General features: G+C 30.4%; 1 protein-coding gene across 1 annotated transcript in view; it reads left to right on the top strand.

Annotated features, from left to right (window-relative positions):
* LOC126758929 (neurogenic locus Notch protein) overlaps positions 1-19,727 on the top strand; it is a 170,008-nt gene that overhangs the window by 38,410 nt on the left and 111,871 nt on the right. Inside the window, exon 2 of the mRNA XM_050473381.1 lies at positions 19,357-19,432. Within this exon, the coding sequence (XP_050329338.1) occupies positions 19,357-19,432 (76 nt within the window). The remainder of the gene's footprint in view (positions 1-19,356; positions 19,433-19,727) is intronic.

Genomic DNA, 19,727 nt, shown 5'->3' with positions numbered 1-19,727 from the left:
AAATTTTAGCTTTTGAAATTTAAATTTTTCATACGAAATTTTTTTAATAAAAATTTTTTTTTAATTATTCATTCAAAACATTTTGGTTCGAAAACTATACTTTAAATTTAAAAAATTTAAATTTTTAAAAGAATGCAAAAACTTTTATTAAAAAGTGTTTTATGAAAATATATACATACATAATTTGAATTTTTAAAATTTAGATTTTTGATTTTAAATAATTTTTTAATTAATAAATGTTCCAACAAAAATTATATTTTTAATTTAAAAAATTTAGAATTTTAATTTGAAAAAAATTTGTATCAAAACAACCAAAAATAATAATTTGATGTTATTAAAGCAAGGTGGCAACTGCACTTGTATAAAAAATCTAATATGCGGGCATATGACAACTTTTTCAGCAATCCTATCCATTTTTTCAATTGGTCATATAAAAGTTTTACATTTTTTTTCACTATCATTCCAAATTAATTAATTTTTTAACAAGGTGGCAACTACGCAACTTTTGATTTATGGAAAATTAATAACTAAAAATGTGCAGTCTAACCAAGCCTGGCTGCTTAACTGCGTACAGTGGCAACGCTGATAAAAAAATACGCGTCAGACTGGCTAGCTAGCTTCATTGTGGTCGCGATAAAACAGCACACCAAAATTAAGAGATATGCGTGTTGCTCAAGCCACTAGAAGCGATAAATGCCATTATCACTTGCTAACGCTTGCAAGTACTTCGCAGTCTATTTAAATACATATGTACATATGTAGGTATGTATGTATGTATTTCTGATTAAAAAATAATAACTTTAAAATTTTTTTAAATATTATCTAAGGGTGGTCTTTAATTCGGACGCCCGAACTCAACAATTTTTCGGGAAGCTAGTATATACCTCGCATTTCCCACTTTGCCATCGCTTTCTTTCGGCCAACTCATCCACTGCATGCATTCTTCATTTTTCGTTCACTTTTTTGAGTATTTGTTTTTGGTTTTTGTTACCTTTGTAGTTTTTGCGTAATTGGGCCCGTGTTTTTGTGCCGTGTTTACAAATTATTTCGCCCGCCAACTTGCCGCACCCGCTCGCCACAATCCATACGTACACCCCTTTTGTTTTATTACATACACATACACAAACATACACACTTACATACAATATTTGTTGCCTTTTGTTTCATTTCATTATTTCGGTTTCTCACTTTTTGTCACTACTGTTGTTGTTGCTTTTAATTTTGTTGTACGTTTTGTTTTTATCACTTTACAAATCCAGTTTTATTTTCCACTGTTTCGTATAAACTTTTTTGTTTTTGTGTTTTTGGTTGACTTTTGTGGCGTGGACCGTGAGAAAATGTTGACCGTGATTGAAAGTCTTTAATAATTTTGTTGTTGGCTTATATTGTTTCAGTGTTTATGATTTACTTCCATTTCGTTTTGTTATTATCGCGCGTGCTTATTTATTCAGTTCATTCATTCATTTGTTGAAATGCAGCATGCGGCTTTGTAAATGATAAGCTTTTTTTGAAATTACTTATACAAATGTATTGTGTGTATGTATGTACTACTGCTAGTAACGAGCGTGTCTAATTTTAGAATGTTTGTGGTCTCAGAATTTTGATGAGCACTTTGTGGCAAGTGTCACCAGAGACTACAGAAATTACTGTTGAAACTTTCCATGCTTTGATATGGGAAACTTTGAGTCATCGGAAATTAGAAAGTAATCGCTAACAGAAGACAATGCTTTTTAACATTTTAAAGCGTTGGTAAAAGCTATGTTTGGCGCTGAAAAATTTGCAAGCTGAGCCAGCTGAAAAGTTGGTCGTTGGAGGAAAGTATCTCAGCCTGGAGTAAGAAACTGTGATCCTCTAAACTTTACTTTCTTTTACTCAACAACTTAAGTATTACCTCGAACTTCTAGATCTATAGAATCTATACCTACCTAAACCTTCAAAATATTCGTTCAACATACTATAGTAAGACCAAGTTATTTTTTGACTATAAAAATTATCGTTTTCATCTCAATTATTTCACTACGGAATTTTCTGAACACTGAATTGAACGCTCATTTCATATCTGATATTCTCGATGAAGTGAAATGGATTTATTATGTTTCCAAAAAGAGTCCCCAAATGCGCGGACTGTACTTAGTGTACGCCAGATTCAGTTATACATATGTGGTAGACCCGACTCTGTTGAACAATCAAAGAACTTAAGTCTTCTAATCACACTAGGTATGAAAATTGAACTTTTAAGCTACCTTTTAGCTGCTTATGAAACGTTTTCCTCTCTGGTTTCATATATTTTCTTTGATAATTAAATATATTCTCCAAACCCATGAAACCCATGCATTGTCTATACGACGATTTCCATAGAAGAATGGTAAAGAAAATCAAAATTCAATGGAATGAGATACCTGGGTGGAAAACTGCAAGTGACATGTGCAAACCGGTATACTAACTGATCTCTGTTTGGTGGCAACACACGCCCGCAGAGTGGGCTAATAGATCGAGAAGACTGCAGGAAATGTCTAGAGCAAAGCACCAGAAAAACAATGGAGCATCTCTTCTGCTTTTGTCCCGCATTAGTAAGACTACGCTGAAAGCATCTGGGTATGATACACTGGAGGAGGTATCGATAGTGATACCTGATATTCTGTTAAAATTTGACACAAGCGCAGGCAACCTAAAGGATGTGTTACTGTCCGTCTTCATTTGGTGTGTAAAAATCACCGCATAAAGCTCTGCAATCACCTGAGGATCATCCGCATAATTTTATTATTATTCTAGTGATAATATTTTTATGGAAAAGACTTACTGATCCTCAGGTGATCACAGAATTTTATTCGGCTTTATATTTACATATATCTTACTCCTCTTTCAAAGCAAGTATCTTCCACGATTACTCCTAAAATCACTAAACAAAAGTATAATTGGTTTTTTGTTCGTTAACTGATCGCGATATTTTGATCACAATTTTCAATTTTTTTCTGATACTCCGGCAGCAATAAAGACCGTGCGCAAATCAAAATGTCAAAGTGTTGTCAGCCAAGCAATGACAGATTGCGCGTGCGCCTGGCTGGCGTCCACTTTTAACTTTTTGTAAAATATATAAACGTATAAGAATATATGTATATAAATATACGAAATTTAATAAATAAAAAAGTAATGCATTAGCGTTACGTGCTCGAACGTCAATTACGCATGCGCGCTCCAGTTTAAATCTCTTTTACAATTCTCACAAGACATTTCTGCTTTTGCTAAGTAAGATTTGTGCCGAAAGCTATCAATCACATGTGCATGTGTTCGAAATAGTTAAATTAAATTAGTTAATTAAAATGGAATTTTCCTTATTAACGCAAGTATTGCTACCAAATTTTTAATAACTAATTAGTGTCGTACTAATTTGTAACACTAAATTTGGTATATTTAATACGCTACAGACATATAAATGCATATATAGCTACGCCCCGTGGGAAAAAAGTATATATAGCAATGTTTATTACAGAAAAAATACAAATTCATTGGCGCGCATGCGCATAGCGCACACTCAGCGCAGCCCATCGCAGCCACTGTGTGTTCAGCTTCACCGGTAGAGCGTGTAAACGGATTTGCTCTTTATGGATTTTTAATGATTTTTTTCCAACCATTTTTTCATAACACACAATTTTAGTTTCGTTTTCAATTTTGTGCCACTCATTATGTTAACACATGCTTTTCTAACTGCTTCTTTGAGTTTTCATGTAAGCTATGAGCGCGTAAAATGTCTGCTTGTAAGCGATCTGCACAAATCAGCTGTGCGCGGCCAACCAAGCATGCCATATCGCTCGTCGCTAAGCATTTGTAGTATTGCCGCGCCTCACCTCACCTCACGCCACTTATTTTAATCACATATTCGTATCTACATACATTCATACATGTATAGCTAGCAGGCGATTCAATTTGAGCCACCTATCCACATGAGCTTGCCGCGTGCAGGCATGTGTGACAGGTGAATTACCAGCTTGCCATACTCATTCGTTTTAGCCGCTCTACACCTCCATAAAGCGAAATTAACACTATTTTTATTTTAATTTTTTTTTCTCCTAACTTTATGTCACTTTGCGAACACTTTAACGCAATGCGCGCATGTTAATTTGGCGGAAAATCGTATGTGTAAAAGATTTAATTACACCTGCTTATAAATTTCACGCGGCAACCAGGTTGTGGCGTACTCGGATTGTGTGGTGAAATAAATAGTTTGTGGAAATTGAGCGGAAAAATTAAATGATTTTATTATATTTTAGTTATTAGCTAAATTTGTAGTGACAGGATAATCATTGATTGAGAGATTTTTCGGCGAATTTCGAAAACAAAGATTTTTTTTGTCGAATTTCGAAAATACAAAATTTGTTTATCGATTTTCGAAAATACGAAAATTGTGAAATTTCCAAAAAACAGAATTTGTTTGTCAAATTTCGAAAGTACAGAGTTTGTTTGTCGAATTTTGAAACTACGAAAATGTTGTGTCGACATTCGAAAAAACAGTATTTGTTTGTCGGATTTCGAAAATACAGATTTTTATGTACAATTTCGAAAATATAAAATTTGTTAGTCGAATTTCAAAAATATAAAATTTGTTTGTCGAATTTCCAAAATATAAAATTTGTTTGTCGAGTTCCGAAAATATCAAAATTTTGTATCGAATATCGAAAGTTAAGATTTTTTTTGGCGAATTTCGAAAATAAAAATTTTTTTTGTCGCATTTCTAAAATATGAAAATGTTGTGTGAATTTAGAAAGTACAGAATTTGTTTGTCGAATTTCGAAAATACAGATTTTTTTGTACAATTTCGAAAATATAAAATTTGTTTGTCGAATTTCAAAAATATAAAATTTGTTTGTCGAATTCCGAAAATATGAAAATTTTGTATCGAATTTCGAAAGTTAAGATTTTTTTGTCGAATTTCGAAAATAAAAAATTTTTTGTCGCATTTCGAAAATATGAAAATGTTGTGTGAATTTAGAAAGTACAGAATTTGTTTGTCGAATTTCGAAAATACATAATTTATTTATCGAATTTCACAAATACAAAAATATAGTGTCGAATTTCGAATATTCGAAAATGTTAGCGAATTTCGAAAATACATAATTTGTTTGTGGAATTTCGTAAATGCAAAACTAGGACTTATTTATTCATATTTTCTAAAAGTCAGACCTTAAACCACCTACGAACTCCCAGCTTCCTCAGCGCCCTCAAAGTGATTCTCAGCATGTGTTCAGTTAGCAGTGTTCTTCAAAAATTTGCACGCGCTTTCTTCCGATACCTCTTAAATTACTCATTTATAAGTATATTAGTATATAGCCATCAACGAGGGAAGTGTAACTGTTTGTTTGAACTACTTGCGCTACTTGTTCGATTCTCTATTCTCCAACGCTTGGCGAATCGAACACAGCCAATAAAGTTGTCTAAGTAACACTTAAGTCCGCCTTTCATGTATATACCGCATATTAATGGCGTACAAAAATAGTGGCATATAAAATCATGTTAACACCGCTTTAATTGCAATAAAATATGCACGAAAAAAGTTGAACTATAACAAATAAGTGCAACTTGAGCGCAAGGCGCGCAACGGGACCCAGTTGACCTTAACGTGTCGTCCACATAAAAGCGCGCACCCAGAACAGCATTGCTTTGTGACCGTTTGTTAGTGCCATGACTATCAAATAAATGACAGCAAACTATATTTTCACAATTCAAATTTATTTATTAGTGCAAAGCAAAGGCAGCCAATGCAAACGAACAGCATAACATATTTGTCTACCGTCTACTCGCGTCCATATAAATGTACTCAGGCGCAGCATCTCTAATGTTTTTATTACACTTAAACATGCGAATGGCACATTTCGTGAAAATCATATCCTGTAGTCATCTAAGAGTTTGCCACCACTCATGCCGGCGACATGCAACACCTGCGGCTACAACGCTTTAAACCTAACTGCGCCTGCGCGCGTGCAGAAAGAGTATAGCGCATGCCTGCGGTGCTTTGTGGGCGTTTTGTCTAAGACCTTTTTCACACTTTTTCCCCATGGCATCACGCTGTCTACTTCAACGGTTTTTATTATTGGTGACTTGGCATTTGTTTAGCGACTTTATGTTGCATCCTAGACGGGAGTGGTGGAGAGCATTGTAAATAAACGCGCTTTAAAGAAACGTCTCTTAAATGCATCATAAATTATTACATTTTATAGAGTACGACTAAGACTATACGTTTTAATGGTGGCTAGGTGTGGGGAGATAAATCAGTGATTGAACAAATTTAGTTATTTAAAAGTATTTTCGTACTCATCAACAATTTTTGGTTAATTTATTCACAAATACTAACGAATATAACTTGCTAGAAAAGCTCTGATTTGAATGTGCGCCGTAGTTGAAGAAAAAGTCTTATTGAGTCATTAGAAATCCACTTACGTCCATATAAAATGGTTCGATTTCGTTTTCATAGTATTATAAATTGAAGCGCGCTTTCCGGATATTAGCAATTTAGAAACATTTAATGTCGAAATGTATCTATATTATAAAGCTTTACTTATCTAAACTTTATGCAGAGCGCTACAAATGTTCTGCAACTAGCACACATCATCAGCTTAAAAAAAATTATAAATTCGCCTAATAAATGAGAAAAGCTACTAATTGTATATTCCTAAGCATAAGCTAATGTTTATGTAAAATCGGACTGAGCTTTCAAAATTTGTCTTGAACTTTCAACAACTTAAAAAAAGTTCACAAAATCAAAAGCTCATAGTATCCTCGTTAGAAAGGTTAAAGGCTAAAAATGTTAAGCTCTAAGCATAAGCTAATACTTGTGAAAACTCAAACAAAGCTTTTGGAAGCTTTTATTAAAGATTTGATGAAAGCTCTGCTAAAATTATGTAATGAAAAGCACCGAAAACTACAGCATTTATTATTTAATTTGAATTCGTATAATTTATTTAGAGTTTCAAAAGCTTTCATCAGCTTTAAAAAAGTTCACAAAATCAAAAACTCAAAGTATTCTCGTAACAGAAGTTAAAAGCTATAAATGTTCAGCTCCTAAGCATAAGCTAATACTTGTGTAAAGTCGAACAGAGCTTTCAAAAACTTTCAATTTTGATGAAAGCTCTTCTAAAATTGTGTAAATGCATTAACATATTGATGAAAGCTCTGCTAAAATTAAGCAATAAAAAGAACCGAAAACTGGGACATTTCTTATTTAATTTGAATTTGGTTAAATTATTTAGAATTTTGACGTGAAAGCTTTTACAAACAAAATAGAAGCTTTTAAAAATATGCATACAATTCAATATATAATTAGTTGATCTTCTCAGCGCCAAATAAAAATAACTTTAACTTGCTCTCTCCTTTATGTCCACTCTATCATTTTTGTCCCAGAGAAACACCCCAAAAACTTCTCGATGTCCACGCTCATAAACAGACATACAACACCACTTAATTGCCCAGCTGGATTTGAAATGTTGTTGATTTGTGAAGTTGCCAATTTTTCTGGCATTTACCAAGTGCCCAAAGTGTGGCATGCACTTAGATGACCAGGTGTCTACGAAGTGTTCATGCCGTGTGGCGCTCGTCGTGATGCTTGAAATAGTTGTTGCTTTGAATTTTAACAGCTACAAGTTTGGTGATTTTTCTACAAAAATTTAGATATGTTGGGGAAAATCTTACTAGCAACAATGCGGCATGGCACCAACACATCAGTCGCTACAATGGCACAACGACGGAAAATAGTACTGAATAAAAAATAAATGCAGATGTGTGCATTGCAAATAAAAAATGGAACGCGACAACATGATATGTTGCACTCTTTTAATTGATGTCAAATCAATTGAATTCAGCCACGACCGCCAACAATTGCTGCGCTTGCCGCGCGCAGCGCACAATTGGCAAGCGGCCGCGCGCTCGTTGATGACGACTGCCCGAGTAGCGGCGCGCTGACCGGCTGCTGTACTTCAGTGTCGGCATGTAGGACGCTTTGCTAGCTGGCTGGCTGACTGGCTGTCAACTGACCCTGCCAGCGCCACCGCCACCCGGTGCAGTGCGACAACATGCGGTAAGTGAGTCAACAGGCATAAATTGTGTATGTGGCATGTACGTATGAATATTTGCATTGCCTACTGCTGGCGCAATACGACGCATTGCCTCTTTCAATTGCTCGCTTTTATTGTTATCGCTTTTGTTGTCATTTTTTTGCCAGTTTTAAATGTTGCTCGCTCGTTTCAAAGTGTTTTTGTCGAGCTTTGCAATTTCAACAGCGTGTTGCCACAATTATTTGCAATTTATTGCATGCGTCAGCGACGCGGCTTTGCTGCGCTCAATTCAACAAACAACAATTGTCAATGCGAGCGCTCGACTTGTTCCCCTCCTAGCAGGCGCGCTGCCATTTCAGTTTGCCAATTTACGAGTTGTGCTTTGTTGCTGTTCTTTGTGTATGCATGTGTGATTGTATATGTTTTTTATGTTGGCTACATAACAGTAGCTGATTTTTTATAGTTAGAATCATTGTATTTTTATAGCTCTTGAAATTTTATTGCGTTTTTTGTTTGTTTGATTTCAATTTAAATTCAAAACTTTTTCGTCGCACAAGCGCGCTTTCAGCGTGTGCTCGGCTGTGCTTTGCGAAGCGCTCATTCATTCATGCATTCTTTATTCGCTTCGACATTCATCATCCACATCATCCGTCCATCGACAGCAGCGTTTGTAGTTTTGCGACAGTCGCGCGTTTCTTTATTATTTTTACTTATTGTGAGGCCCAATGAGCGCGGTGCGGGCAAAGTTGCTGATTTTCGTTTGATTTTTGAATTTTGGAAGTCACATTTTTGGGTTAATTAAATGCATTGAGTTAAATTAATTTAATTATGTTTACTTTTATTTAAATGTTTCTTTTTTTCATTTTAAGTTTTTCATTATTAATTTGTATTTTGCTTTATTTTACTAATATTTTAATAAATTATATTTTATAGATTACTTTTATTTAGGTTTCTATTATTTCTTATCGGACATTAATTATTTTATTCTAACATTTAATTTTTTTAATTTCAATCTTATATTAATTGAATTAATTAAAAAAATAGTTTTAAAGAAATTAATTTATTATTTTAAAAGTTTAAAAATTAAGAGATATTAATTATTTTCTTGAATAATAATAATAATTTATTAAAAAATCATATGCTTAATTTTTTATTTTAAAATTAAATTTTATTTTAAAATTAAATTTTATTTTAAATACTTTTTTTCAATTTTTTTATTTTGGTTGAGAAATTAAAAAAATTAATACAAAAAAATTTTACTTAAATTGTTGTTGTTTTTTTTTTATATTTTGGTTGAGAAATAAATAAATTAATATAAACAAATTTTACTTAAATTGTTGTTATTTAAGTTAAAAATTTTTATGCTAAAATATTACCTTATTTTTGTTTTTTTTTTTACTTTTTTATTCTAGAATTTAAAATTTCCACATTTTTTATTTTAGTTTACATAGGACTTAAAAAAATATATTTTCAATTAAAAAAAACAATTTTACTTTTGTACTATTTTATTATTATTTTATTTTTTTTTATAGAATATTATCTTTGCATTATATTTTCTATTTATTTTTATTTAATTTGTATATTTTTAGTCGATTTTTCTTGTTTATATGTATATTTCAATTTCTTATTAAAAAAATAATAATGGCATATGTTCTATTACAATTTACAATCAATTATATTTTGTAACGTTATTTTCATTTTTGTTTTATTATATATTTATTAATTTTTTCAAAACTAATTGCTTTTTTTTACAAAGGATTTTATTTGAAATAATTTAATATCTTGTTATTCTTCATTTTGAAAAATTCTGCTACATTTGTATTATACATTTTTTTCAAAAATTTTCAAATTAATTTAAAGTCTTTTTATATTATTTTTTAATTATTTTTTTACTGTTATTAATTATTTTTACCAAAGCTTAAAAAGAATTCTTCAAATTATTATTTTGTTGTATTTTTTTTTCGTAATAAAATTATATTTAAATTTATTTTTTTTTGAAATTTTTTTATTTAACTTTATTATTATTTTTACTGTTTCATGTAATAGTAATTTTTAAATTAATTTTCACAATTGTTAATTCAAAGTTTTTTCAAATTATTTTCATTATATTATCTTATTTATTCTGGCTGTAATAAAATTATAGTTTTAATGTAATTTTTTTATTAATTTTATTTTTTTTATTTTTATTTTATGTTTTTTTAATAACAATTTTACAATTATTAACTATTTTTGGCATTTTTTCAAAATTCTTCAAGGCATATTTTTTATGCAATTTTATAACTTTTTATTTGATAATTTATTTTTTAATAATTTTTTATTATTTTTTATTTAACATTAATTTTTTATGTAATAATAACTCTAATATTTTTTGTCTTAAAGAATTATAATAAATTTCTTTTATTTATTTCTCTGTTTATTGACCTTCCCTCGTGCGAATTTTTTTATTCAAATTTTGTAACCAAAAACGCCACTTTTTGACATGCGACCGGATGTTGCGAAATTCGGCTGCTTCTGCTTCAGTCGCCAACTCTTCTTTAACACTACAGGGAAGACAAGTAAGAGTGGAGGAGTTCATTGAAAACTTTTTCGCTATAACAGCGACAAAAGGAAGTAGTAGTAGCGGTAGTTATTGTAGTATTGTGCACTAATTTATTCACTTTGCCTGTCGCAGATGAGCCACATAGCTCTGCTCTTAATCGCTTTGTCTGCCAAGGCGACAACTTATTCACTCATTCATTCATAAATTTTATAGATTTACACTCGTGCAAAGGAAGTTGTTCACTACAACAATAACAATAAAAGAGTATTTGCTAAATTATTTGAGAAAGTGACACACGACAAGAGACGAAGTGCAAAAACAAAAACATTTAAGAAAAAAATTTGGTAAAATGAAACAATTATTTGATATTATTTTGATTATTTATTTGAAATGTTGCTGAAAAATGGATTTTATTTGAAAAATTTAATTTGTATTTCAAACTAAAATATTTCTATATTTTCTGAAGAAAAAAATTATGTCATAACAATTTTTTTATTTTTAATTACATAACAATATTTTTTTTCAAAAATATATAAATTTTTAAATTTTGTTTATAGTTTTATTTTTTTTTTCAAGTAACTGGAATATATTAAATGTGTCAGAAATTTTTCGAATTATTGTTAGAAATAGTTAAATTTAAAAAAGAAAAAATTATTGAAAAATTGAAATAATAATTTTTTTTTAAGTACACAATTAAAATAATTTACATTATAAAAAAGAAAAAATAAAATTCTATAAGCCGACACAGCTGCACATAAATTTATGCAATTCTTATCTGTAAAATGCTTGTGGCTATGTGCACTGTGAATCATGTTGTATGTATATACATAAATTCACACTTATAATGATAATGGTGTTAATGCACTTTACATATTTTTGACAAAAATACACAACATTTGTGAAAAAAATTTATGTAAATAAAAATTACTCATTCCATAAGGAATTTTATGATGAGTACGCGCCGAATTGCATCGGGAAGGGAGTGGTGACGTTTGTGAACACACGTACATATGTGTACGGAATTTTAAATGACAGCGGCTCTATATTCCTTAAAAATACGGAAAATGAGATACAAATTAAAATTAGATTGAATTGGTGTTATAAAAGTTGTATAAATAATGGAAATAGTCTTAGTTATTTATATAAGAGTCTAGAAGAAATATATTAAGCTATAAATTTTTCTTAAGTAATATTTAATTTAAAAAAATCAAAAATTAAATTTTTTATTCGAAAAGTTTTATTCTAATAATTTTTAGTCCGAATTTTCTATATTTTTTTATTTATTTTTATTTTATTTTATGTTCTTTTATTTTATTTTTTTATTTTCTAAATTTTTTTAATTTTTTTTTTTTTTTTTTATTTTTATTTTTATTTTTTAAGTTTTGTAAATTTATTTTTAATAAAAAAGCAAAACCAAAAACTATGAAAATAAATTAATTAAAATTTAAAAAAATATATAAATAAAAATAAAAACTAGCACACATATATTTGATTTCTAAAAAGGTAACAACTTATTTTAAATCAGATATTAAACTTCTTCATACAACAATTTTTTTTTTTTTAGTTTAGGAAATAAAAAACAAACATACAAAATTTATAAAAACTAAAAAATGGAAAATTATTAGCTGTTAATTTATTTTAATTTTCTTAATCAGACAGATTTATTCTAAAATTTTACTTTTCTTTAAATTTTTTCTTATTTTAATTTTGAATTATATTAATTAATTACAATTAAAATTAAAAAATAAAATAATAATTTGGAAATAAGAAATTGTTAAATTAATTAGTTATGATATTAGCAAACAATCATTTATTTTCTTTATAATTATAAACTTAGGTACTAGATTATTTATTTTATAGTAAAATTAAATTTTTTAAAACAATTTTTGAGATTTTTACTTTAGTTCACAAAATATTAAAAAAAAAATTGAAGTTTTAAATTTATATTTTTTTATTAAGATTTAAATAATCTTCAATTTTTTTTTAATTAAGAAGTTAATTTTTTTATGCTAAAAACCAGTTAATGTTTTGAAATTTTCGATTTTTAAATTTTTTTATGCTAAAAACCAGTTAATGTTTTGAAATTTTCGCAACTAAAAAAATTTAGAAATTAAGATTTTTATTCTAAAATTTCAATTTATTTTAACAATATTTATTTTAAATTCAATATTTTTTATTTTAGTTCAGCCTTTGAAAAATTAAACAAAAACTATTAAAGAACTTAAAACATTTTCAAAATAATTTAACGATATTATTTTCGTTGATACTTTTTTTTCTCATCAATAATACATACCTAGTTATCACAAAAATCAAAAAATTATTATTTTTTTTTAATAATTTTTTCAGATTTCAGTTTTTTACTTTAGTTGAGGAAATGAAAAAATATTAGGTATATATAAAAAAATATAAATAAAAAAAATAGATATATATATTTTTTTAATTTAAAAGTTAGATTTTTATGTTTTTACGTTTTTGAAAATTTCGAAATTGAAATAAATTTACAAATTAATTTTTTTAAAACTTCAATAATATTTATTTCATATTTCAATATTTTTTTTTTCGTTTAAGGTTTGTAAAATTAAGAAAAAATAATTTTGAATCACAAAATTTTTTTTAAAGGACCTAATACATTCTCAAAAAATTAACCAATATTATTTTCTCTGATATTTAGTATTCATTTCACTTTTACACACTTCCTTATCACAGAAATCAAAAAACGCTGAGCTATATAATCAGCAATTAGGCGCTACCATTTCACCGCCTCCTTTGCGAGTTTCTCCTTAATAAGCCTTTTCCTCCAATTAGCACCACCAATTTGTTTCCCTGCCACTTTCCACCGACTTCTGACCCCAAATAAAAGTGGTGAAACAGCTTCTCAAATCAATCATCATTAAGAATTTATCAGTGCGCTGTCATACCGCAGGCTAAAAGGTGGCAAGCAATGTTGTTGCAGCAAAGTGTTGCCAACACGTTGGTCAGCAGCACCTCAGCTCCCAACACGATGAGCTGTCAATGGCAACACGCTCTCCGGACGCATCAGCACCCCAGCAACAACCAGCGTCTGCGGTCCGACAAAAGCCAGCGGCATAGGTTGACACGACAGCGGCGAATGCTAACAAACAGCAGCCAATCAAGCCAAGCAGCGACAACTGCAAAGGCCGCCAGCCAACAGCGGTGACTGTCAACGAAACAGCAAACAACGACGAGCAGCCTAATTTAATGTCATTTAAAAGAGCGAACATCAATTTAAAATGCTGCCGCACGGTTGTTGCTGTTGCTGCATCGCGTTGTTGTACAAAGTGACCGTGAACAGAAAACAACCTCAAACTAGCATATATAGTACAACAACAACAACATTCATGTATATGCTCGGTAGAACGAGATCATTTAAATTTTTGCGTACACTTTGCTGCGGCATCAATGCATCATCCTCGTCAAACGGTGAGTGGTGGCGGTGGGGCAATCTGTGTCGGCGACAACAACAGAAATTCTTTCACTTCTTTGGCAACAATTCCAGATTGCATTTTTTCACTTCTATCACTTCTTGTTTGCTTATTTGGTTGCACGCACACTGTGTTGCATTGTTGTTGCCGAGCATTGGACTTGTCCAACGCAGCCGACAGCATTTCCCGGCTCGAATAAGTCGTCACCGGTCAAACATCAACAATCGACAACGTAACATAATCAGACGTTGTTTGTTATTGTTGTAATGCCATTAATTTTGTTGCCTTTGTTGTTGCTGTTGTTAAAGGCAGTACACTGAACTTTCGCTCATTTGTTCCCCTTGTGAAATCATACGAGCACACACACATACCCACACACACGCACTTTTATTTATGATTTTATTATATTTCTTTGTTGTTGGTTTCGATTGTTGCTGTTATTACGCTCACATGTTGCCATAATAAATTACATTATGATTGAATTGTAGGGCGCGTCGATCTTCGATGTTGCTAAGTAGCCCTTGGCCCTGTAGTTGCTCAGCGCGAGTTTGCGCATTGGTTGGGGCTTTCATTATTACACGCGGCACGGTGAAGCAAACTGCATTATTTTTTGTGTTTTTCTTCCTGCAAGTTTTAAACTTTATTATGTTAAAGCTTTAAGTTTTTGTTCTTTTAAGCTTTATTTTATGCAAGCTTCAATTTTATTTAATAAAAGCTTTTCAATTTATTTTATTGTATGAAAGCTTTAAAGCTTATATTGTTAAACCTTTAAATTTTAATTAACGAAAGCTTTAATTTTTTTTATTCTTTGAAAGCTTTAGACTTACATTTTTTGTGAAGACTTAAAGTTTTTTGTCCTTAAAGCTTTAAGTGTTATTTTATTAAAGCTTTAACTTTGTATTATTAATTTTATTAGATGAAAGCTTTCAAATTTATTTTATTTATTTGTAAGCTTTAAACTTTATTTGACAAAGTTTCAAATTTAATTTTTTTAAAGCTTTAGATTTTATTCAATGAAAGCTTTTAACTTTGTCTGAAGAAAACTTTAACCCTTGTTTGATGAAAGCTTTGAGCTGCGTTTGATAAACGCTTTTAATTGTATGCCATGAAAGCTTTAAATTTTCTTCTTGAAAGCTTTAACTTTTTTATCTAATGAAAGATTTAATGTTTTTAAGTTTAAGATTGTTTTAAGAAAGCTTTGTCGTTTATTTCAAAGCTGTTTCTTGGAAAGTTTTGCATTTCGTTGAAGGACATATTTTTAAAAGTTGGAAATTTTAATTCTATGAAAAACGGTATATTTAATGAAAGCTTTAAATCTTTGCTTCATGAAAGCTTTGAGCTTTGTTTCGTTAGAGCTTTTAATTTATATTTTATTAAAACATAAAATTTGTATTTATTGAAAGCTTTATAGTTTTGCTTCATGAAAGCTTCGAAATTTACTTCGTAAGAGCTTTAAATTTATAATTTATGAAACCTTCACATTTTTGTTTCATGAAAGCTTTGAACTCTGTTTCATGAAAGTTTAAATAATGTTGAACGCTAAATTCTTTTTTCTTTCCTCTCATAAATTCATGAATTTTTGTTGGTATTTCCTTCACCTCATGCCAGATTTAAACCCACTGTGCCTACACATTGCGTTTAGCCCTTTACAACAGTTGTTACTTTGTCTTACCGCTTATTTATTTTCTTGCGTTGTCTTAAGTCGCAACATTGTTGTTATTGTTGTAATTGCTTTTGTTGCTCTGGTTATGCTCATTCGGTAGATTTGTTATTGCTTTTTTGCCCTCTGTTGTTGTTTATTATTAAAAAGTTATTACAACATGTTGTTATTGATGTTGCTCGTTGCTTGTGGTGGCATTATTTCCCTTTTAACCGCTTTGCATGTTGATGCTTGGCTGGAAGGTAGTAAGCACTCGCACACAATACAACAAAGTGAGTATTTATGAGGCAAAAATGAGTCGCGTAAGACTGTGAGAAAGGTAAAAATGGGCGAGCTTCGTTGAATTTCATGCATACATAAAAACACAGATACATACATATATACATGTGTAGTTGTATGTGTGTAGGAACAGTGGTTTTCAATATGTATTTAATGGCGGTGTGAGTTCGGCAAGCGAAATGAAATAGGCCGCCGCATGCGTTTCGAGTTCAAAAGACCGCTTCAAGAAATTGATGATTATGATGAGGAGGAGAGCATCACAAACATTATACATATTTGCGTTTCTATGCATGTGTGTGTGTTGCGGTGTATGTTTATTTGTTTTCACTTGTCTATAGTGCGGCATCATGCGTTTACTGCCGCTAAGCCACTTTTAATGACAGGTAGTTGAGGCACCGCTCGCTCCTGCGCCGAGCGACGCTTACATACTCGTGTGTGCGTGTTTTTCGCTCTGTGATTTATTTCAGCTTATTTTCAGTTCATTTACTTTTATATATTCGGCATTGTTATCTTACTTTTTCAGTTTTGGCAGAAAAAAGCGGCGCTTTCGCACTTGCACTTGACAGTTGAAATTGACGAATTGTTGGAGAGTTTGCAGCGTTCAGGTGCGTGTGTGTGCGTGCTGCTTCCACTCCCATTTTTTATTACGCTCGTTTATGTGCTGCTTATATTGCCGCCTTGGTTTTGTGTTTTCTTTAGAAATTTCGCAAAGTTGTTAACCCAAATACGCGCCACATGGCAGCCATGATTTCCTATCGTTGTGCCACATACAACAAAGTACTTTGATGGAGATTTGATGATTTGCGTGGAGTTCACAGACATGTTTTAAGTATGCTAATTGCAATATTTTGCACTTACTTTGGTATTAATTTTTTTATTGAAATTTTTTTTATAAAATTTTTAGTTTTATTTTTTACAAAATTTTTTAATTAATATTTTTTATAAAATTATGTTTGTTATGTTAAGCCACAATTTTTAATTTTTTTTTTGTTTTACAAAATTTTTTATTTATTTTTTTTTTTATAAAATTATGTTTTGCAGTGAAAGTTTCCTTAAAATTTATTTTTTTCGCGTTTTCTATTCTTTTTTTTAAATTTAAATATTTTTAAATATTTTTAAATAGTTTTTTTTAAGTTGCTTTACATTATTTAATTTTTTTCATATATAAAAAAATTTTATTTAATTTTTTTATAAAATTATCTTTTGCATTCGAAATTTCGTTGAAATTTATTTTTGTTTCGTTTTTTTAATATATTTTACTTTTATCAATTCTTTTTTCTCAAAATTTTATTTTTTTTAAATATTTTTTAAATATATTTTTTTATATTTTCTTTACATTATTTTATTTTATTTTTTAATATATAATTTTGCTTTGCATTTGAAATTTCGTTTTAGAAGTGAAGCACTCTCTTTCCTTTTTTCATATTTAGTAAAAAAATTTTCATTTTTTTCCAATATATTAATTTATTTCTTTTTTTTACCACAATTTTTAATTTTATTTTCGTTTTACAATTTTTTTTATTTAATTTTTTTTTATAAAATTATGTTTTACATAGAAAATTTCGATGAAATTAATTTTTTTTCTCCTTTTCAATTCTTTTTTCTAAATTTATATTTGCTTTACATTATTTAATTTTTTTTATTTATAAAAAATTTTTATATTTATAATTTTTTTTTTCGTTTTTTAATATACATATTTTAACTTTTTCAATTCTTTTTTCTCAAAATTTAAATTTTTTAAATTATTTTTTAAATATATTTTTTTATATTTTCTTTACATTATTTAATTTTTTTAATATATAATTTTGTTTTGCATTTGAATTTTCGTTTTAGAAGTGAAGCATTTAGGTTTTCTTCTTTTTTAATATTTATTAAAAGTTTCTTTTTTTCAATATTTTAATTTACTTTTAAATATATTTTTTTTACCTTCATTACACAACCACCAGCGAGTATTGCATTTCACCGTTATTGCCTCACTCTCACTTCACTTCAAACATCAACATTATACTCAACCTTTTTTGTCCTTCGCGCATGCGCGCATATTCTTAGCCATTTGAATGCTCCTAACCCGCCTAACGCACACATATACAAACAAGTACCCCCTGTATATTATATATTATGTATACTATGTGCTTTTGCAAGCAAGCCGCACTTCGTTGGCGACTTCGAACTGCACTCCAACTACCATAATGAAACGTAATCTTAACGACATTTGCCATGTCACGTCAGTGTTTATTGTTCAGCTGGCGCACCTACTGCGTGTTGCTGCCTCCCCAACTCCGCAGCTAACCCCAAAGCGCTTACGTACGGCGCTGCACCACTTCCTAGAAGCGCACAGCTGCGCTTAATGCCGCCTATTAGATACCACACGTACTTGCGGCGGTATGTGACAGCGCATTGTTGTTGTTGTAGCCGCTCCATACTCATTGCATGTTTATTTGTGTTATTTAATGTGGACTTTTATTTGCCAATGCTCGCTTGCAACGCGTGTTTATTTCACTTTATGCACAATAAGGGCCACAAGCGCTTTGTGCCTGCCTTTATTTGTTGTTGTTTTCCTATATATATAAATATTGTCTAATGTTTGCCCACTGCAAGTCATTGTTGCCGCCGCGCCGCCATTGTGGCTTAGCAATTGTGCCACGAAAATTGCAAAATTAATCGACGGCGCCGTTGCCACCGATTCATTTTGACACTGTCGACCGCGTTGCAATATTTATGAGTTGCCGCATGAAAATCTCAAAATCTCCGCAATTGTTGTTGCTCTACAAGCAACGTCAAATGTTGAGTTGAATTAGTGGCAGTTGTCATTAGAGCTGAGTGTGTGCCACAAATCAACGAGGAAAATGAATTGGACTATACTTGCTTAACGGGGGGCCTGTGGCAGGGAGGCTTATTGCCAGCTCGGTTTGGTTTAGTCGTTTTTTGTATGTGTTTTTAAGGTTTGTGGGATTCTTTGTTACACTTTATTGTAGTTTATTCTAAAATAATTATATTTTATGTATTTCATTTGAAGATTAATATTAGAGCTTTCATACGTAAAGCTTCAAATTATTTTGGAGATTTTGCATACAAGTTAGAGCTTTCACATAAGTTGAGACTTCCATTTAAAGTTTTAAAGCTTACACCAGCAAGTTGAAGTTTTCATTCATTGGTTAAAAGCTTTCGACGAAAGTTAAAGCTTTCACACGCAATTTGCAGCTTTCACACGCACGTTGAAACTTTTAAACGCAAACTGAAGCTTTCACTGAAATTGTAAAAGCTTTCGTACGCACATTGAATCTTTCACTAGCACTTTTAAAGCTTCAAAGAAAAAAAATTTGATTTAATTCTTACATTTCAAATTCTTTATGAAATTCCTAACTAAATTTGTTCTCTTCTTCTTCTTTGCAGGCTCTTCATGCTTATCTGTGGGTTGTAAAAATGGCGGCACGTGCATTACACAAAGCAACGGACACTCCTTTTGCAAGTAAGTTCAAGTGTTATTTATTATTATTATTGTTTCGTGGGCAATATATGTTATTTTTTATTTATCTGTGAATTTTATGCGCCATTAAAATATTGAAAAGCTCAAACAATGCGCGCAATTAAAACATTATCAACAGTTTGGCGTACATTACAATGGATTCACATATGTATATTTTTTATTATTTGGGTATTTACGCATGCGCGACATATTTGGCATTTTAATTAAGCCGACTTAAGTGCAGGGGTGCCAGTGATAGCAGTGGCAATGTGAACAAAACTTTGTGAAGCAGGTTATG

The sequence above is a fragment of the Bactrocera neohumeralis genome, chromosome 5 (assembly GCF_024586455.1).
Source record: "Bactrocera neohumeralis isolate Rockhampton chromosome 5, APGP_CSIRO_Bneo_wtdbg2-racon-allhic-juicebox.fasta_v2, whole genome shotgun sequence".
NCBI lineage: Eukaryota > Metazoa > Arthropoda > Insecta > Diptera > Tephritidae > Bactrocera > Bactrocera neohumeralis.
This window is presented reverse-complemented; position numbering and strand designations above follow the sequence as displayed.